A 22,500-nucleotide genomic window follows, 5' to 3' on the forward strand; every position below is an offset into this window, starting at 1 on the left:
CTGTAGTATGTATCCTCTATCCCCCTACTGTAGTATGTATCTCTATCCCCATACTGTAGTGATCCTCTATACCCTGTATCCTCTATCCCCTACCTGTAGTATGTATCCTCTATCCCCCCTACCTGTATCCTCTATCCCCCTACCTGTAGTATGTATCTCTACCCCATACCTGTAGTATGTATCCTCTATCCCCCTACCTGTATCCTCTATCCCCCTACCTGTAGTATGTATCTTCTATCCCCCCTACCTGTATCCTCTACCCCCCCTACCTGTATCCTCTATCCCCTACCTGTAGTATGTATCCTCTATCCCCCCTACCTGTAGTATGTATCCTCTACCCCCCCTACCTGTATCCTCTATCCCCTACCTGTAGTATGTATCCTCTATCCCCTACCTGTATCCTCTATCCCCTAACCTGTAGTATGTCCTCTATACCCCCACCTGTATCCTCTACCCCCCTACCTGTATCCTCTATCCCCCCTACCTGTAGTATGTATCCTCTATCCCCCTACCTGTAGTATGTATCCTCTATCCCCCCTACCTGTAGTATGTATCCTCTATCCCCCTACCTGTAGTATGTATCTTCTATCCCCCTTACCTGTAGTATGTATCCTCTATCCCCCCTACCTGTAGTATGTATCCTCTATCCCCCCTACCTGTAGTATGTATCCTCTATCCCCCTACCTGTAGTATGTATCTTCTATCCCCCCTACCTGTAGTATGTATCCTCTATCCCCCCTACCTGTAGTATGTATCCTCTATCCCCCCTACCTGTATCCTCTATCCCCCTACCTGTAGTATGTATCCTCTATCCCCCTACCTGTAGTATGTATCCTCTATCCCCCCCTACCTGTATCCTCTATCCCCCCTACCTGTAGTATGTATCCTCTATCCCCCCTACCTGTATCCTCTATCCCCCCTACCTGTAGTATGTATCCTCTATCCCCCTACCTGTTGTATGTATCCTCTATCCCCCTACCTGTATCCTCTATCCCCCTACCTGTATCCTCTATCCCCCCTACCTGTAGTATGTATCCTCTATCCCCCCTACCTGTATCTTCTATCCCCCCTACCTGTAGTATGTATCCTCTACCCCCCCCTACCTGTAGTATGTATCCTCTATCCCCCTACCTGTAGTATGTATCCTCTACCCCCCTACCTGTAGTATGTATCCTCTATCCCCCCTACCTGTAGTATGTATCCTCTATCCCCCCTACCTGTAGTATGTATCCTCTATCCCCCTACCTGTAGTATGTATCCTCTATCCCCCCCTACCTGTAGTATGTATCCTCTATCCCCCCCTACCTGTATCCTCTATCCCCCTACCTGTAGTATGTATCCTCTATCCCCTTACCTGTAGTATGTATCCTCTATCCCCCCTACCTGTATCCTCTATCCCCCCTACCTGTAGTATGTATCCTCTATCCCCCTACCTGTAGTATGTATCCTCTACAGTAGTCTTGTAGGGTCCATCCCAGACTGTGTAGAATGTATAGAACCTGCAATACATTAACAGTTGTGAGCAGTTAGAACACGGATTATAATTTAGTAAGTATTTACACCGCTTAACTTATTTTGCATTTTATTGTGTTACAGCATGAATTTTAAATATTGAGATTTTATGTCAATTATCTACACACAATACCCCATAATGTCCACATTTAATTTTGGTTGTCGAATGTTTTTTTGAAACGAATAAAAAAAGAAGAATCTGAAATGTCTTGAGTCAATAAGTATTGAACTCCTTTGTTATGGGGAGCTTAAATAAGTTCTGGAGTACAAATGTGCTTAACAAGTCACATAATAAGTTGCATGGATTCACTCAATAATAGTGTTTAACATGATTTTTGAATGACTACCTCATCTCTGTACCCCACACATATAATTATCTGTAAGGTCCCTCAGTCGAGCAGTGAATTTCAAACACAGATTCAACAATACAGACCATGGAGGTTTTCCAATGCCTCGCAAAGACCATGGAGGTTTTCCAATGCCTCGCAAAGACCAGGGAGGTTTTCCAATGCCTCGCAAAGACCAGGTAGGTTTTCCAATGCTTCGCAAAGACCAGGGAGGTTTTCCAATGCCTCGCAAAGAACGGAACCGATTTTTTCCGAAAAGCAGACGCTGCATATCCCTTTGATCATGGTGAAGTTATTAATTACACTTTGGATGGTGTATCAATACACCCAGTCACTACAAAGATACAGGCGTCCTTCCTAACTTAGTTGCTGGAGAGGAAGGAAACTGCTTAGGGATTTCACCGTGAGACCAATGGTGACTTTAAAACAGTTACAGAGTTTAATGGCTGTGATAGGAGAAAACTGAGGATGGATCAACAACATTGTAGTGACTCCACAATACTAACCTAAATGACAGAGTGAAAAGAGTAACTAAAGTTTTGACTTAAATCGGCTTGAAAATCTATGGCAAGAATTTGAAAATGGCTGTCTAGCCAACATCTTGACAAATCAAATCAAATCAAATGGATTTATATAGCCCTTCTTACATCAGCTGATATCTCAAAGTGCTGTACAGAAACCCAGCCTTAAACCCCAAACAGCAAGCAATGCAGGTGTAGAAGCACGGAGCTTGAAGACTTTTTATAATAGACAAATATTGTCCAATCCAGGTGTGGAAAGCTGTTAGAGACTTACCCAGAAAGACTCACAGCTGTAGTCGCCACTAAAGGTGATTCTAACTTGTAATGACTCAGGGGTGCGAATGCTTACGAAAATTAGATATTTCTGTATTTCATTTTCAATACTTTTGCAAAAATGTCTTAAAACATGTTTTCACTTTGGCATTATGGGGTATTGTGTGTAGATGAGTGAGAAAAAACAATTTAATCAATTTTGAATTCAGGCTGTAAAACTAAATGTGGAATAAGTCAAGGGGTATGAATACTTAAGGCCCTGTAGATACCATGTCTAATGATTTATAAACTATTTATAATCATATATGATATCCATTTCTAAACATATACACTACCGGTCAAAAGTTTTAGAAGACCTACTCATTCAAGGGTTTTTCTAAATTTTTTACTATTTTCTACATTGTAGAATAATAGTGAAGACATCAAAACTATGAAATAACACATATGGAATCATGTAGTAACCAAAAAAGTGTTAAACAAATAAAAATATATTTTAGATTTTAGATTCTTCAAATAGCCACCCTTTGCCTTGATGACAGCTTTGCACACTCTTGGCATTCTCTCAACCAGCTTCATGAGTTAGTCACCTGGAATGCATTTCAATTAACAGGTGTGCCTTCTTAAAAGTTTATTTTTACTCTTTTCCACACAAATTAAGAAAAAACCCTTGAATGAGTAGGTGTTCTAAAACCTTTCACTGGTAGTGTATAAGCATGTATAATGGCTTATTAATTATATACATTTCTAAACATATATATATATATATATAATCATGCATAATGGATTATTAATGATATACTGACTAAGTCACTATTGAAACGAGCATCTATTAAATTACCAAAATGTAATTTAAATGTAACATGAAAGTATAATGGCTTATTCATGAAAGTGTATTATTGATATTGTTTATATTCATATTCATATTATTATTATTATAGCTATTATTATTATTTGTATTATTTAGTGTTATTATTATTATAGTTATTATTCCAGTTATTATTATTATTACTTAGTTATTATTACTTAGTTATTATTATTGCTTTAGTTATAATTATTGTTATTTAGTGTTAGTATTATTATTAGAGTTATTATTATAGTTATTATAGTTATTATTATAGGTATTATAGTTATTATTATAGGTATTATTATTATTTTGTATTATTTAGTGTTATTATTATAGTTATTATTATTTCTATTATTACTTAGTTATTATTATTACTTTAGTTATAATTATTGTTATTTAGGGTTAGTATTATTATTAGAGTTATTATTAGAGTTATTATAGTTGTTATTATAGCTATTATTATTATGATTTTGTATTATTTTGTGTTATTATTATTGTAGTTATTATTATTATGATTATTATTCATATTATTATTAATACAGTTATTATTATTCTCGTTAGCATTATTATTATAGTAATTATTATAATTATTGTTATTTAGTGTTATTATTATTATTTCTGTAATTATTGTTATTTAGTTCTATTATTATTGTTGTTATTATTGATGCTGTTATTGTTGTTTTTGTTATTATTGATATTTAGTGTTATTATTATTATTGAATAGGGATATTATTATTGATATTTAGTGTTATTATTATTATTGAATAGGGATATTATTATTGATATTTAGTGTTATTATTATTATTGAATAGGGATATTATTATTGATATTTAGTGTTATTATTATTATTGAATAGGGATATTATTATTGTTATTTAGTGTTATTATTATTATTGAATAGGGATATTATTATTGATATTTAGTGTTATTATTATTATTGAATAGGGATATTATTATTGTTATTTAGTGTTATTATTATTATTGAATAGGGATATTATTATTGTTATTTAGTGTTATTATTGTTATTTAGTGTTATTATTATTATTTAGTGTTGTTATTGTTGTTATTATTCATATTGTTGTTGTTGTTTTTATTATTATTGTTATTCCGTGTTATTATTATTATTATTGTTTTTAGTGCTATTATTATTGCTATTATTGTTATTATTATTATTATTAAGAGTTACCATACCTGATCCCGGGTCAGTACACTCAGCAGTCTGTCTAATAGGATCTTCAGTCTGATGGGGAGAGCCGTTGCTCCATAAAGGACCAGGGAGGCCAGGTCAAATACTACCCCAGGATGGGCCACCTCTACCTGGGTAGCAGAGAGCAGGGGCTGGGCGGGCTGGAAGAGCTTGTCCAACGCTGGAGGTTGAGGAGGGAGATGAAGAGGGGAAAAGACACACAATATGGTCACAGCAATAAAATGTGGTGCAGCTGTAGAATTTTTTGAGGATCTGATTCATGTTGATTGATGAGTTCTGCCTGAGGAGCACCAGAACATCCAATCATAATGAGTTCTGCCTGAGCAGCACCAGAACATCCAATCATAATGAGTTCTGCCTGAGCAGCACCAGAACATCCAATCGTAATGAGTTCTGCCTGAGCAGCACCAGAACATCCAATCATAATGAGTTCTGCCTGAGCAGTTTAAGAGTAGTGGCTGCAGCAATCTAGGTAAATGGTGGTAAATGGTGTGACCAGTCAAGAACTGGCAGGAAAGTTGACTGTACAATCTGCTTCCTGCTATTTAACCTCTACGGGCCACGGTGGCAGTATTGAGCATTTTGAAAAAAATATGTGCCCATTTTTAACTGCCTCCTACACCAACTCAGAAGCTAGGATATGCATATTATTAACACATTCGGATAGAAAACACTCTGAATTTTCTAAAACAGTTTGAATGGTGTCTGTAAGTATAACAAAACTCATATTGCAGGCAAAAACCTGAGAAAAATAGATTTTAAAAAAATGAGAATTTTGTGGCTGTACTATTTAGTGTCATTGTTTATTAGATACCATAGTGAGAAAGGATTCAGTTCGCAACTCCTACGGCTTCCACTAGATGTCAGCGATCTTTATAAAGTTGTTTGAAGCTTCTATGATTAACAGGGAGCAAATTAGAATGCATTGAAGTTGACGTCCGTGGGATGTCGTCACTTCCATTATGGCCTGCACCTGCGCAATCATGAGACACGAGACATTTTTAAAAAACGTTTTTCTAGACACAGGTGAAGTCGGGTTGAAACATTACTGATGTTTCACGTTAAAAATGGCTCTAAAGATTGATGCTAAACAACGTTTGACATGTTTGAACAAACGTAAATAGATTATTTTTGTAACTTTTTTAACTTTTTGCCGTGACTTCACACACCCCCCCGCGCTACTTTTTAGTAGCCACCGAAGCGCTAACAACATGGAACAACTTGGAGTTATTTGGACATCAATTATGAACTTTGTCAAAAGAAACCACATTTGTTGTGGACCTGGAATTCCTGGAACTGCCAATGGATGAAGATAATCAAAGGTAATGGATTATTGACAATAGTATTATTGATATTACATGGTTACAAGATGATGCTATGCTAATTAGGCTAGCTTATTGTTCTTAGCACAGCACCCGGTTTATTGCAACTTGTGATTTCCCAGTAAAGTTATTTTGAAATCTGGCAAGACAGTATCATTTACGAAATGTTAAACTATAATTATTTGAATGACAATATTATAATTTACCAATGTTTTCGAATAGTAATTTTGAAAATTGTAACGTTGTTCACCGGAAGCATTTCAGAGAAGAAAAAAATCAGAATTTCACCGCTACTGTAAAATGCGGTTTTTGGATATAAATATGAACTTGATGGAACAAAAAATGCATGTATTGTATAACATAATGTCCTAGGAGTGTCATCTGATGGAGATTGTCAAAGGTTGGTGCATAATTTTAGATGGTTCCTGCTTTTGGTGACGCCTGACCTTGAATTGAAAATGGATGTTTGTACTTTTGTGGCTATGTACTGTCCTAACATAATCTAACTTTATGCTTTTGCCGTAAAGCCTCTTTGAAAATCGAACAATGTGGTTAGATTAAGGAGATGTTTATCTTTTAAATGGTGTAAAATAGTTGATTGTTTGAGAAATTGAAATTATTAGATTTTTGATGTTTTGAATTTCCAGCCTTGCTAGCAATCCCGTCTCAGGGTTCATTGCTAACCCGTGGCCTCAACAGGTTTTAAGGAGAGGCAAGTTCTATTTCAAATTTAAAAAAGAAGCCCATTTTAAATCTTAGCTTTTTAGCTAGCTCATCAGTATGTTTTTTTTTTAAACATGAAGTCTTTGTCAATCCAAAAGCCCAGATGTTTATAGGCAGGAACTCAATCAATGTATGTTGTTTTTCTAATTGTCATTTTCAGATGCTTTACAGATTTATGCGTTGGATGGTTCTTTCATCGAGCAGGTTCCAGCCTATACAGTTGAAGTCGGAAGTTTACATACACCTTAGCCAAATACATTTAAACTCAGTTTTACACAATTCCTGACATTTAATCCTAGTACAAATTCCCTGTTTTAGGTCAGTTAGGATCACCACTTTATTTTAAGAATGTGAAATGTCGGAATAACAGTAGAGAGAATTAATTATTTCAGCTTTTATATCTTTCATCACATTCCCAGTGGGTAAGAAGTTTACATACACTGAATTAGTATTTGGTAGCATTGCCTTTAAATTGTTTAACTTGGGACAAATGTTTCAGTTAGCCTTCCACAAGCTTCCCACAATAAGTTGGGTGAATTTTCAAAACAATTGTTGGAAATGTAACGCCCTGGCCATAGAGAGGGGTTTTTGTTCTTTATTTTGGTTAGGCCAGGGTGTTACATTGGGTGGGCTTTCTATGTTCTTTTTCTATGTTTTTGTATTTCTTTGTTTTGGGCCGTGTGTGGCTCCCAATCAGGCACAGCTGAAGTTCGTTGTTGTTGATTGGGAGTCACACATAAGTGCATGTTTTTCCGTTGGGGTTTTGTGGGTAATTGTTTCTGTCATTGTGTTTCACCTGACAGGACTGTTTGGCTGTCAGTTTCCTTATTTTGTAGTTTGTATAGTGTTCTTGCTTAATTAAATATGATGAACACTAACTCCGCTGCGTTTTGGTCCACTCTCTCGCACGACAGCCGTTACAGAATTACCCACAAACAACGGACCAAGCAGCGGAGGAAGGAGCAGCGCCAGGAGGAGCAAGGATCCTGGACCAGGGAGAGAAAGGACTGGACATGGGAGGACATCCTGGACGGCAAGGGATCCTACACTTGGGAAGAGATCCTGGTCGGAAGGGATCGCCTCCCATGGGAACAGGTAGAGGCACTGAGAAGAGTGGAGGCAGCAGGAAAGAAGGACCAACGGCAACGGTATGAGGGAACACGGCTGGGAAGGAAGCCCGAAAGGCAGCCCCCCCCAAATGTTTTGGGGGGGGCTGCCTTTCGGGCATCCTTCCCAGGGGAGTGTGGCAGAGTCAGGTTGGAGACCTGAGCCAGCTCCCCGTGCTTACAGGAGGCAGCGCAGTACTGGTCAGACACCGTGTTATGCGATAAAGCGCACAGTGTCCCCAGTACGTGTGGAGAGCCCGGTGCGCTACATCCCAGCTCCTAACATCTGCCGGGGGAGGTTGGGCATCGAGCCAGGACGGGTTGTGCAGGCCGTGCGCTCTAGACCTCCAGTGCGTCTTCTGGACCCGGTCCGTCCTGTGCCTCCTCCTAGGAACAGGCCACCAGTGGGTCTCCCCATCCTGATCCGTCCTGTGCCACCTCCCAGGACTAGGCCTCCAGTGGGTCTCCCCATCCTGGTCTGTCCTGTGCCTGCTCCACGGACCAGGCCTCCAGTGGGTCTCCCCATCCTGGTTAAGCCTGTGCCTCCTCCTCGGACCAGGCCTCCAGTGGGTCTCCCCATCCTGGTCCGTCCTGTGCCACCTCCCAGGACTAGGCCTCCAGTGGGTCTCGCCAGTCTGGAACCGCCAGAGCCGCCCGCCAGTCAGGAGCTGCCAGAGCCGCCTGCCAGTCAGGAGCTGCCAGAGCCACCCGCCAGTCAGGAGCTGCCAGAGCCACCCGCCAGTCAGGAGCTGCCAGAGCCGCCTGCCAGTCAGGAGCTGCCAGAGCCGCCCGCCAGTCAGGAGCTGCCAGAGTGGCCCGCCTGTACGGAGCCGCCAGAGTGGCCCGCCTGTTCGGAGCCGCCAGAGTGGCCCGCCTGTTCGGAGCCGCCAGAGTGGCCCGCCTGTTCGGAGCCGCCAGAGTGGCCCGCCTGTTCGGAGCCGCCAGAGTGGCCCGCCTGTTCGGAGCCGCCAGAGTGGCCCGCCTGTTCGGAGCCGCCAGAGTGCCCCGCCTGTTCGAATCTGCCAGAGTGGCCCGCCTGTCCGGATCTGCCAGAGTGGCCCGCCTGTCCGGATCTGCCAGAATTGCCCGCCTGTCCGGATCTGCCATCGCCGCCCGCCAGCCGGGCGCAGCAAGGGACACCCGCCAGCCGGGCGCAGCCATCGCCGTCCACCAGCCGGGCGCAACAAGGGTCGCCCGCCAGCCGGGCGAAGTCAGGGTTGCCCACCAGACCTTCGGCGCGGCCAGGTGCGCCACCTAAGAGGGCGACGCCAAGGGTGGGGCAGAGGCCACGTCCCGCACCTGAGCCGCCGCCGTAAGAAGGCCCACCCGGACCCTCCTCTTCAGTGTCAGGTTTTGCGGCCGGAGTGTTTCGGGGATTGTTGGGTTATGTTCTTGTTAGTCTATTTCTATGTTAGTTCTAGTATGTCTATTTCTATGTGGTGTTTGTTGAGTTGACCTTCAATTGGAAGCAGCTGCTCCTAGTTGCTTCTAATTGAAGGTCCTATTTAAGAGGGGTGTTTTTCTATGAGATTTTGTGGGTAGTTGTTCCTTGTATAGATGTAAGCCTTACAGGACTGTTTATCATCGTTGTTTTTGTATACGTTTGTTTTGGTTTTCCTTCATTCTACCTAATAAAAATAAGATGAGTATACACACTCCCGCAGCGTTTTGGTCAAATCCATACGACGCCCGTGACAGTAACAGGTTTAATAATCATCGCTGCATCCTTTATCAGAAGGTTGGCTATCAGAAGGTTGGTTCAATGTAACAGTGATGGGTTTAGGATACTGTCCTTCACCCAGTTCAATGTAACAGTGATGGGTTTAGGATACTGTCCTTCATATTCACCCAGTTCAATGTAACAGTGATGGGTTTAGGATACTGTCCTTCACCCAGTTCAATGTAACAGTGATGGGTTTAGGATACTGTCCTTCATATTCACCCAGTTCAATGTAACAGTGATGGGTTTAGGATACTGTCATTCACCAAGTTCAATGTAACAGTGATGGGTTTAGGATACTGTCCTTCATATTCACCCAGTTCAATGTAACAGTGATGGGTTTAGGATACTGTCCTTCACCCAGTTCAATGTAACAGTGATGGGTTTAGGATACTGTCCTTCATATTCACCCAGTTCAATGTAACAGTGATGGGTTCAGGTTACTACATGATACTAGAATGTTCCCTGTACCCATCATGAGGTTGCTACAACCTGGCCTATGAATGAAAGTTTACACCGTAGGTGTAGGCAGGTCCAGAGATACATTTGAGTAGTCAAGGTGACAGACATTGACACATTCAATACCACCTTGCACACTGTTGCCTGCATCTAGCTGATCTGGGGTGTAGTCTTTAGTCCAACAGTTGCAAACGAGAGTTTCTATTGGACAAATTCAGGTATAACCCTGTTTCGTTCCGTTCCGTTTGATCCATTTACAAAACATTTTTCAACAGAATTGGCGGAATGAATACACCCCTGATCACATACAAACACAGTTCACTGTCATAGCAGCTACATACAAACAGCATGATCACTGTCATAGCAGCCACATACAAACAGCATGATCACTGTCATAGCAGCCACATACAAACAGCATGATCACTGTCATAGCAGCCACATACAAACAGCATGATCACTTTCATAGCAGCCACATACAAACAGCATGATCCCTTTCATAGCAGCCACATACAAACAGCATGATCCCTTTCATAGCAGCCCCGTACAAACAGCATGATCCCTTTCATAGCAGCCACATACAAACAGCATGATCCCTTTCATAGCAGCCACATACAAACAGCATGATCACTTTCATAGCAGCCCCGTACAAACAGCATGATCACTTTCATAGCAGCTACATACAACAGCATGATCACTGTCATAGCAGCCACATACAAACAGCATGATCACTTTCATAGCAGCCACATACAGATGAAGAAAACCTTTCCAAGCCAAACCTTCAAATCATAACCGCTAACTGCTACACACAGCCTACATCGTTGTCACCATATTAACATCATAGTCAACATACACTACATGACCAAAAGTATGTGGACACCTGCTGGTCCCCCCTTTGCTGCTATAACAGCCTCCACTCTTCTGGGAAAGCTTTCCACTTAGATGATGGAACATTGCTGGGGGGATTTGCTTCCATTCAGCCTTAAGAGCATTAGTGAGGTTGGGCACTGATGTTGGGCGATTAGGCCTGGCTCGCAGTCTGCACTCCAATTCATGGGGTTGAGGTCAGGGCTCTGCGCAGGTCAGTCAAGTTCTTCCACAACGAGCTCAACAAGTCATTTCTGTACGGACCTCGCTTTGTGTGCGATGGCATTGTCATGCTAAAACAGGAAAGGGCCTTCCCCAAACTGTTGCCACAAAGTTGTAAGCACAGAATCGCCTAGAATGTCATTGTATGCTGTAGCGTTAAGATTTCCCTTCACTGGAACTAAGGGACCCGAACCATGAAAAACAGCCCCAGACCATTATTCCTCCTCCACCAAACTTTAAAGTTGGCACTATGCATTGGGGCAGGTAACGTTCTCCTGGCATCCGCCAAACCCAGATTTGTCCGTCGGACTGCCAGATAGTGAAGCGTGATTCATCACTCCAGAGAACGAGTTTCCATGATTCCAGAGTCCAATGGCGGCGAGCTTTACACCACTCCAGTCGACGTTTGGCATTGCGCATGGTGATCTTAAGCTTGTGTGCGGCTGCTTGGTGATGGAAACCCATTTCATGAAGCTCCCGACGAATAGTTATTGTGCTGACGTTGCTTCCAGAGGCAGAGTTCTCGGTAGTGAGTATCGCAACTGGGGACAGATGATTTTTACGCACTACGCGGTTCAACATTCGGTGGTCCTGTTCTGTGAGCTTGTGTGGCCTACCACTTCGGGGCTGAGCCATTGTTGCTCCTAAACATTTCCACTTCACAATAACAGCACTTACAGTTGACCAGGGCAGCTCTAGCAAGGCAGAAATTTGACAAACTGACTTGCTGAAAAGGTGACATTCTATGATGGTGGCACGTTGAAAGTCTATTCAGTACGGGCCATTCTACTGCCAATGTTTGTCTACGACTGCGTGCTTGATTTTATGCACCTTTCAGCAAAATGTGTGGTTGAAATAGCCGAATGCACAAATTTGAAGGGGTGTCCACATACTTTTGTATATATAGCTATAGCTACTAGAACTAACGCATTAGTAAACCCGCTACAATCACGCAGTACAGTGTACAGTCAGCAAGCAGTTTATCAGATACACTGATGGGCCCCGGTGGCAATAAATGAATAAACCAAAAGCTTACCTTGATTTGGAAGAGTTCCAGTGTTGGATAGACATAGCCAGCTAGCTAACAGAGCATCCCTTTCCGTTTGAGCCGGGATAGCTAAACTAGCTAGCTGCATTCGCTAGCTAAGTAAGTGAAAGAAAATACAAAATATAGCTAGCTCTCTCTCTTGCTTCTCCTTCCTTTTTGAAGAAATGCATTTGTTCAAAAATTGTTCAACTATTGTCTCTCTCAGTCAACTACTCACCTCATGTTTTACACTGCAATGCTAGCTAGCTGTAGCTGATGCTTTCAGTACTAGATTAATTCTCTGATCCTATGATTGGGTGGACAACACGTCAGTTCATGCTGTAAGAGCTCTGATAGGCTGGAGAACATCCTCTGTAAATTGTCCTAATTACTGTGTAAGTCTATGGAAGGGGGTGAGAACCATGAGCCTCCTAGGTTTTGTATTGAAGTCAATGTGCCCAGAGGAGGACGGAAACTAGCTGTCCTCCGGCTACCCTACAGAGTGCTGTTGAGGCTACTGTAGACCTTCATCACAAAACAGTGTGTTTTAATCAAGTATTTGGTGATGTGAATATATTTAGTATACTTTTATTTTGAAAGGATAACTTTTTATGTTATTAGTGTTGTTGAGATGTGGTGGTTTATTAGTGTTGTTGAGATGTGGTGGTTTATTTGTGTTGTTGTGTGAATTAGTGTTGTTGAGATGTGGAGGTTTATTAGTGTTGTTGTGTTTATTAGTGTTGTTGAGATGTGGTGGTTTATTAGTGTTGTTCAGATGTGGAGGTTTATTAGTGTTGTTGAGATGTGGAGGTTTATTAGTGTTGTTGTGTTAATTAGTGTTGTTGAGATGTGGAGGTTTATTAGTGCTGTTGTGTTTATTAGTGTTGTTGAGATGTAGTGGTTTATTAGTGTTGTTGAGATGTGGTGGTTTATTAGTGTTGTTGTGTTTATTAGTGTTGTTGAGATGTGGTGGTTTATTAGTGCTGTTGAGATGTGGTGGTTTATTAGTGCTGTTGAGATGCGGTGGTTTATTAGTGTTGTTGTGTTTATTAGTGTTGTTGAGATGTGGTGGTTTATTAGTGTTGTTGAGATATGGTGGTTTATTAGTGTTGTTGTGTTTTATTAGTGTTGTGTTTATTAGTGTTGTTGAGATGTGGAGGTTTATTAGTGTTGTTGAGATTTATTAGTGTTGTTGAGATGTGGTGGTTTATTAGTGTTATTGAGATGTGGTGGTTTATTAGTGTTGTTGAGATATGGTGATTAGTGTTGTGTTTATTAGTGTTGTTGAGATGTGGTGGTTTATTAGTGTTGTTGTGTTTATTAGTGTTGTTGAGATGTGGAGGTTTATTAGTCTTGTTGTGTTTATTAGTGTTGTTGTGTTTAATTGTGTTGTTGTGTTTATTAGTGTTGTTGAGATGTGGAGGTTTATTAGTGTTGTTGAGATGTGGTGGTTTATTAGTGTTGTTGTCTTTATTAGTGTTGTTGTGTTTATTAGTGTTGTTGTGTTTATTAGTATTGTTGAGATATGGTGGTTTATTAGTGTTGTTGTGTTTATTAGTGTTGTTGAGATGCGGTGGTTTATTATTGCTGTTGTGTTTATTAGTGTTGTTGAGATGTGGTGGTTTATTAGTGTTGTTGAGATGTGGTGGTTTATTAGAGCTGTTGTGTTTATTAGTGTTGTTGTGTTTATTAGTGTTGTTGACATGTGGTGTTTTTTTAGTGCTGTTGTGTTTATTAGTGTTGTTGAGATGTGGTGGTTTATTAGTGTTGTTGTGTTTATTAGTGTTGTTGAGATGTGGTGGTTCATTAGTGTTGTTGAGATGTGGTGGTTCATTAGTGCTGTTGTGTTTATTAGTGTTGTTGAGATGCGGTGGTTTATTAGTGCTGTTGTGTTTATTAGTGTTGTTGTGTTTATTAGTGTTGTTGAGATATGGTGTTTTATTAGTGTTGTTGTGTTTATTAGTGTTGTTGTGTTTATTAGTGTTGTTGTGTTTATTAGTGCTGTTAAGATGTGGTGGTTTATTAGTGCTGTAAAAGATGGAGGTTTATTAGTGTTGTTGTGTTTATTAGTGTTGTTGAGATATGGTGTTTTATTAGTGTTGTTGTGTTTATTAGTGTTGTTGTGTTTATTAGTGTTGTTGTGTTTATTAGTGCTGTTAAGATGTGGTGGTTTATTAGTGCTGTTAAGATGTGGAGGTTTATTAGTGTTGCTGAGATGTGGTGGTTTATTAGTGTTGTTGAGATGTGGTGTTTTATTAGTGTTGTTGTGTTTATTAGTGTTGTTGAAATGCGGTGGTTTATTAGTGTTGTTGTGTTTATTAGTGTTGTTGAGATGTGGTGGTTTATTAGTGTTGTTGTGTTTATTAGTGTTGTTGAGATGTGGTGGTTTATTAGTGTTGTTGAGATATGGTGGTTTATTAGTGTTGTTGTGTTTATTAGTGTTGTTGTGTTTATTAGTGTTGTTGAGATGTGGTGGTTTATTAGTGTTGTTGAGATATGGTGGTTAATTAGTGTTGTTGTGTTTATTAGTGTTGTTGTGTTTTATTAGTGTTGTTGTGTTTATTAATGTTGTTGAGATGTGGAGGTTTATTAGTGTTGTTGAGATGTGGTGGTTTATTAGTGTTGTTGAGATGTGGTGGTTTATTAGAGCTGTTGTGTTTATTAGTGTTGTTGTGTTTATTAGTGTTGTTGACATGTGGTGGTTTTTTAGTGCTGTTGTGTTTATTAGTGTTGTTGAGATGTGGTGGTTTATTAGTGTTGTTGTGTTTATTAGTGTTGTTGAGATGCGGTGGTTTATTAGTGCTATTGTGTTTATTAGTGTTGTTGTGTTTATTAGTGTTGTTGTGTTTATTAGTGTTGTTGAGATGTGGAGGTTTATTAGTGTTGTTGTGTTTATTAGTGTTGTTGAGATGCGGTGGTTTATTAGTGCTGTTGTGTTTATTAGTGTTGTTGTGTTTATTAGTGTTGTTGAGATGTGGTGGTTTATTAGTGTTGTTGAGATGTGGTGGTTAATTAGTGTTGTTGTGTTTATTAGTGTTGTTGAGATGTGGATGTTTATTAGTGTTGTTGTGTTTATTCGTTTTGTTGTGTTTATTGGTGTTGTTGAGATATGGTGTTTTATTAGTGTTGTTGTGTTTATTAGTGTTGTTGTGTTTATTAGTGCTGTTAAGATGTGGTGGTTTATCAGTGCTGTTGAGATGTGGAGGTTTATTAGTGTTGTTGAGTTTTATTAGTGTTGCTGAGATGTGGTGGTTTATTAGTGTTGTTGAGATGTGGTGTTTTATTAGTGTTGTTGAGATATGGTGGTTTATTAGTGTTGTTGTGTTTATTAGTATTGTTGAGATGTGGTGGTTTATTAGTGTTGTTGAGATGTGGGGGTTTATTAGTGTTGTTGTGTTTATTAGTGTTGTTGAGATGCGGTGGTTTATTAGTGTTGTTATGTTTATTAGTGTTGTTGAGATGTGGTGGTTTATTAGTGTTGTTGAGATATGGTGGTTTATTAATGTTGTTGTGTTTATTAGTGTTGTTGTGTTTATTATTGTTGTTGAGATGTGGTGGTTTATTAGTGTTGTTGAGATATGGTGGTTAATTGGTGTTGTTGTGTTTATTAGTGTTGTTGTGTTTTATTAGTGTTGTTGTGTTTATTAGTGTTGTTAAGATGTAGAGGTTTATTAGTGTTGTTGAGTTTTATTAGTGTTGTTGAGATGTGGTGGTTTATTAGTGTTGTTGAGATGTGGTGGTTTATTAGTGTTGTTGAGATATGGTGGTTTATTAATGTTGTTGAGATGTGGTGGTCTATTAGTGTTGTTGAGATGTGGTGGTTTATTAGTGCTGTTGAGATGTGGAGGTTTATTAGTGTTGTTGAGATGTGGTGGTTTATTAGTGTTGTTGAGATGTGGTGGTTTATTAGTGCTGTTGTGTTTATTAGTGTTGTTGTGTTTATTAGTGTTGTTGAGATGTGGTGGTTTATTAGTGCAGTTGAGATGTGGAGGTTTATTAGTGTTGTTGAGTTTTATTAGTGTTGTTGAGATGTGGTGTTTTATTAGTGTTGTTGAGATATGGTGGTTTATTAGTGTTGTTGTGTTTATTAGTGTTGTTGAGATGCGGTGGTTTATTAGTGCTGTTGTGTTTATTAGTGTTGTTGTGTTTAATAGTGTTGTTGTGTTTATTAGTGTTGTTGAGATGTGGTGGTTTATTAGTGCTGTTGTGTTTATTAGTGTTGTTGTGTTTATTAGTGTTGTTGAGATATGGTGGTTTATTAGTGTTGTTGTGTTTATTAGTGTTGTTGAGATGTGGTGGTTTATTAGTGTTGTTGAGATGTGGTGGTTTATTAGTGTTGTTGTGTTTATTAGTGTTGTTGAGATGTGGATGTTTATTAGTGTTGTTGTGTTTATTAGTGTTGTTGTTTATTGGTGTTGTTGAGATGTGGTGTTTTATTAGTGTTGTTGTGTTTATTAGTGTTGTTGTGTTTATTAGTGCTGTTGAGATGTGGTGGTTCATTAGTGTTGTTGTGTTTATTAGTGATGTTGTGTTTATTAGTGCTGTTAAGATGTGGTGGTTTATTAGTGTTGTTGTGTTTATTAGTGTTGTTGTGTTTATTAGTGTTGTTGAGATGTGGTGGTTCATTAGTGTTGTTGTGTTTATTAGTGTTGTTGTGTTTATTAGTGCTGTTGAGATGTGGTGGTTTATTAGTGTTTTTGTGTTTATTAGTGTTGTTGAGATATGGTGGTTTATTAATGTTGTTGAGATGTGGTGGTTTATTAGTGCTGTTGTGTTTATTAGTGTTGTTGTGTTTATTAGTGTTGTTGAGATGTGGATGTTTATTAGTGTTGTTGTGTTTATTAATGTTGTTGTGTTTATTAGTGTTGTTGAGATGCGGTGGTTTATTAGTGTTGTTGTGTTTATTAGTGTTGTTGTGTTTATTAGTGTTGTTGAGATGTGGTGGTTTATTAGTGCAGTTGAGATGTGGTGGTTCATTAGTGTTGTTGTGTTTATTAGTGTTGTTGTGTTTATTAGTGCTGTTGAGATGTGGTGGTTTATTAGTGCAGTTGAGATGTGGTGGTTTATTAGTGTTGTTGTGTGAATTAGTGCTGTTGAGATGTGGTGGTTTATTAGTGTTGTTGTGTTTATTAGTGTTGTTGTGTTTATTAGTGTTGTTGAGATGTGGTGGTTTATTAGTGCAGTTGAGATGTGGAGGTTTATTAGTGTTGTTGAGTTTTATTAGTGTTGTTGAGATGTGTTGGTTTATTAGTGCTGTTGTGTTTATTAGTGTTGTTGAGATGTGGTGGTGTATTAGTGTTGTTGAGATGTGGTGGTTTATTAGTGCTGTTGTGTTTATTAGTGTTGTTGTGTTTATTAGTGTTTTTGAGATGTGGTGGTTTGTTTGTGCTGTTGTGTTTATTAGTGTTGTTAAGATGTGGTGGTTTATTAGTGTTGCTGTGTTTATTAGTGTTGTTGAGATGCGGTGGTTTATTAGTGCTGTTGTGTTTATTAGTGTTGTTGTGTTTATTAGTGTTGTTGAGATGTGGTGGTTTATTAGTGTTGTTGAGATGTGGTGGTTTATTAGTGTTGTTGTGTTTATTAGTGTTGTTGAGATGTGGTGGTTCATTAGTGTTGTTGTGTTTATTAGTGTTGTTGTGTTTATTGGTGTTGTTGAGATGTGGTGTTTTATTAGTGTTGTTGTGTTTATTAGTGTTGTTGTGTTTATTAGTGCTGTTGAGATGTGGTGGTTTATTAGTGTTGTTGTGTTTATTAGTGTTGTTGAGATGTGGTGGTTTATTAGTGTTGTTGAGATCTGGTGGTTTATTAGTGTTGTTGTGTTTATTAGTGTTGTTGAGATGTGGTGGTTTATTAGTGTTGTTGTGTTTAATATTGTTGTTGAGATGTGGTGGTTTATTAGTGTTGTTGAGATCTGGTGGTTTATTAGTGTTGTTGTGTTTATTAGTGTTGTTGAGATGTGGTGGTTTATTAGTGTTGTTGTGTTTAATAGTGTTGTTGAGATGTGGTGGTTTATTAGTGTTGTTGAGATGTGGTGGTTTATTAGTGTTGTTGTGTTTATTAGTGTTGTTGTGTTTATTAGTGTTGTTGAGATGTGGTGGTTTGATCTCTTCCACCCTTTGTCTCTCTCTCTTCCTCCCTCCTCCACTCTCTCTCTCCCTCTCCCCTCCCTCCCCCCCCTCTCTCCCTCTCCCCCCTCCCTCCCCCTCCCCTCTCCCCCCCTCTCTCCCTCTCCCCCCCTCCCTCTCCCCCCCTCCCTCCCTCTCCCTCCCTCCCTCCCTCCTCCACCCTCGGTCTTTCTCTCTAACAGATGTCAAAGGATCAAGCAGCTGCTTTCACTGTCTCTTTCTATTTCTCTTTCTGTCTCTTTCCATATGTTGATCCCAGATCTGGTCTCCTCTCTAACAGTCTGACAGATTCCATCAACCGTAAAGTGTGTGTGTGTGTCTGTGTGTGTGTGTGTGTGTTATGTGCAGCGTTGGCTAGGTTACCCTCTAAATGTAATTCGTTACAGTAACTAGTTACCTGTCCAAAATTGTAAATCAGTAATTTAACTTTTTGGATTACCTGAACTCATTAACGTAATCTGATTACGTTCAGTTACTTTTAGATTACTTTCGCCTCAGGAGGCATTAGATAAAGACAAAAATGAATGTCACCAAATGAATCGACATCTATTGCAGGATGAATCTGTGTTAGAGTTTCTATAGCTGGCCGTATATGGATGTTGCATTTCACTCTGAGGCTTCTTCTAACCCATCGCTTTCTACTACATATAATAATACGATTAAATTATATATTTACATTAAAAACCAAAGTCTGTCAGACTCCTAGTCATTCCAATTAATGTAATACCCCTTGATCTTCAAGAACAGGACAACCCGCCTCTGTTTTGGTAAAAAGCTGAGGGATGGGCCTGTAGAAATGTAACTACTCTCAGATGAATAGAGCTATGGATGCAAGGACTGACCATCCATGATATCAACATTATAGTTATAACCATGTTATGAGGCTATACAGGACTGACCATCCATGATATCAACATTATAGTTATAACCATGTTATGAGGCTATACAGGACTGACCATCCATGATATCAACATTATAGTTATAACCGTGTTATGAGGCTATACAGGACTGACCATCCATGACATCAACATTATAGTTATAACCATGTTATGAGGCTATACAGGACTGACCATCCATGATATCAACATTATAGTTATAACCATGTTATGAGGCTATACAGGACTGACCATCCATGATATCAACATTATAGTTATAACCATCTTATGAGGCTATACAGTATTTGTTTACATTGACCATGTTTACAAACATTGGAGAAAAACAAGTTTATATTTTAGGTTCTCAGTTGAACTAAGCTTATGAGGCATGTATAAACTATATTCTTCAACAATCAAGGGATATATATATATATATATATATATATATTATATTATATATTATATTATATATATATATATATATATATATATATATATATCATTTCTAAATCCAAACATTGATGTAGCAACTACAGATTGGTCCTATCAAACATGCACGAGTTCGAGCATGTACCCGTTAGGCCTGTGACATTTTTTGAGAATCAGCACAAATTAGATTGAGCAATAAAAATCCCCACTCGTGGTCTTCTTAAATTAAACTCGTTTTTGACAGCATGGAGCACGATACCAGGAGAAGTTTAGATGGGAGGAACTCACTCAAACGTTTATTCCATAGTCTGGGATCCACACTATGTAGCTGTTGCAAGCAGCAGTGTGATTCACATCACTGAGAGAGCAGCAGTGTGATTCACATCACTGAGGGAGCAGCAGTGTGATTCACATCACTGAGAGAGCAGCAGTGTGATTCCCATCACTGAGAGAGCAGCAGTGTGATTCACATCACAGAGAGCAGCAGTGTGATTCACATCACTGAGAGAGCAGCAGTGTGATTCACATCACTGAGAGAGCAGCAGTGTGATTCCCATCACTGAGAGAGCAGCAGTGTGATTCCCATCACTGAGAGAGCAGCAGTTTGATTCCCATCACTGATAGAGCAGCAGTTTGATTCCCATCACTGAGAGAGCAGCAGTGTGATTCACATCACTGAGAGAGCAGCAGTGTGATTCACATCACTGAGAGAGCAGCAGTGTGATTCACATCACAGAGAGAGCAGCAGCAGTGTGATTCCCATCACTGAGAGAGCAGCAGTGTGATTCAAATCACTGAGAGAGCAGCAGTGTGATTCACATCACAGAGAGAGCAGCAGTGTGATTCACATCACTGAGAGAGCAGCAGTGTGATTCACATCACAGAGAGAGCAGCAGTGGGATTCACATCACTGAGAAAGCAGCAGTGGGATTCACATCACTGAGAGAGCAGCAGTGGGATTCACATCACTGAGAGAGCAGCAGTGGGATTCACATCACTGAGAGCAGCAGTGTGATTCACATCACAGAGAGCAGCAGTGTGATTCCCATCACAGAGAGCAGCAGTGTGATTCACATCACTGAGAGAGCAGCAGTGTGATTCCCATCGCAGAGAGCAGCAGTGTGATTCACATCACTGAGAGAACAGCAGTTTGATTCCCATCACTGAGAGAGCAGCAGTGTGATTCACATCACTGAGAGAGCAGCAGTGTGATTCACATCACTGAGAGCAGCAGTGTGATTCACATCACTGAGAGAGCAGCATTGTGATTCCCATCACTGAGAGAGCAGCAGTGTGATTCCCATCACTGAGAGAGCAGCAGTTTGATTCCCATCACTGAGAGAGCAGCAGTGTGATTCACATCACTGAGAGAGCAGCAGTTTGATTCCCATCACTGAGAGAGCAGCAGTGTGATTCACATCACTGAGAGAGCAGCAGTTTGATTCCCATCACTGAGAGAGCAGCAGTGTGATTCACATCACAGAGAGAGCAGCAGCAGTGTGATTCCCATCACTGAGAGAGCAGCAGTGTGATTCACATCACTGAGAGAGCAGCAGTGTGATTCACATCACAGAGAGAGCAGCAGTGTGATTCACATCACTGAGAGAGCAGCAGTGTGATTCACATCACAGAGAGAGCAGCAGTGGGATTCACATCACTGAGAGAGCAGCAGTGGGATTCACATCACTGAGAGAGCAGCAGTGGGATTCACATCACTGAGAGCAGCAGTGTGATTCACATCACAGAGAGCAGCAGTGTGATTCCCATCACAGAGAGCAGCAGTGTGATTCACATCACTGAGAGAGCAGCAGTGTAATTCCCATCACAGAGAGCAGCAGTGTGATTCATATCACAGAGAGAGCAGCAGTGTGATTCACATCACTGAGAGCAGCAGTGTGATTCACATCACTGAGAGAGCAGCAGTGTGATTCACATCAATGCTCTATGTAGATATCAATAATAAGTGATGTCCGTATCGCCGTAGACTACACCACTGCTGTCATCCTTTACCTCCAAGCGGTTATTCAAGTTGGTTAATCTTTGGATGCCGACAGCAGTTGCACCATTGGAAGACATAGCTTGGACTGTAGCCTACAAAAACCTTTTCCTGCTCTTTTCCCACAATCCATCAAACCCATTTGTTGTGTCATCATAATGGTCTCTGACATCACAGTGGTCTCTGACATCACAGTGGTCTCTGACATCATAATGGTCTCTGACTTGTGGTCAGACTTACCCAGGTGCAACAAATTTAAACTTGTGCCTTTTTTCAATGCTGATTTGAATGTCATTGAGAAAACAGAAAGGTGTCAAATATTTTGTTCCGCAAACATCCTTTCTGAATGAAAAGTAATCCTAGCTTTTCAAAGTAATCAGATTTTTGTTGTTGTTGCTGGTAACCTAAGGGATTATAGTTTAAAAATTGTAATTGGTTACATGTAAGCTGTTTCTACCCAAACCTGCTTATGTGTGTGTCTCTGTCCGTGTGTGTGTGTGTCTGTGTGTGCGTCTCTATCCATGTGTGTGTGCGTCTCTATCCATGTGTGTGTGTGTGTGTGTCTCTGTCCGTGTGTGTGTGTGTCTGTGTGTGTGTGTGTGTGTGTGTGTGTGTGTGTGTGTGTGCGCGCTCACCATGAGCTACCCAGCCATGTCTACAGTGGTCACATATCCTGAGGTTGGTCTTGTCTGGTCTGAAACACTGACAGGTACAGCTCACCTGGGTACATCTGATCACCTGGGGAAGGAGGAGGAGGACGACAGAGAGATGATGAAGAAGAAGAAGATTACATTTTGAGCCGCTTTTATAGCTGCTTGTGGGACCAGATGACTTAAATTACACACACACACCATACCTGGTCCAAGTTGGGAGACATCTTCACCATATTACACCATCTCTCTTTGACCTTTAAGACTGTAGAAATAGAT

The 22,500-nt window shown here is 40.1% G+C and overlaps 1 protein-coding gene across 1 annotated transcript; it reads right to left on the bottom strand.

The window, feature by feature from the left end:
- Positions 1-1,362: 1,362 nt before the first annotated feature.
- Positions 1,363-22,448, bottom strand: LOC115195006 (zinc finger protein basonuclin-2). Its single transcript, XM_029754907.1, has 4 exons — positions 22,428-22,448; positions 22,207-22,309; positions 4,688-4,863; positions 1,363-1,499 (listed from the first exon to the last, which is right to left on the bottom strand). Exons 1-4 carry the CDS (start codon positions 22,446-22,448, stop codon positions 1,422-1,424), a joined length of 378 nt encoding a protein of 125 aa, XP_029610767.1. The 3' UTR covers positions 1,363-1,421.
- Between the last annotated feature and the right edge of the window lie 52 nt (positions 22,449-22,500).

This window comes from Salmo trutta, chromosome 5 (genome assembly GCF_901001165.1).
Source record: "Salmo trutta chromosome 5, fSalTru1.1, whole genome shotgun sequence".
Taxonomy (NCBI): Eukaryota; Metazoa; Chordata; class Actinopteri; order Salmoniformes; family Salmonidae; genus Salmo; species Salmo trutta.

Excerpts from the sequence above, each read along its gene's own strand:
- LOC115195006 (XM_029754907.1), bottom strand. The coding sequence starts at position 22,448 with ATGTCTCCCAACTTGGACCAG. Across the intron at positions 22,310-22,427 it reads TGTCTCCCAACTTGGACCAG|GTGATCAGATGTACCCAGGT; the intron begins GTATGGTGTGTG and ends CTCCTTCCCCAG. Across the intron at positions 4,864-22,206 it reads ACATGGCTGGGTAGCTCATG|CGTTGGACAAGCTCTTCCAG; the intron begins GTGAGCGCGCAC and ends CTCAACCTCCAG.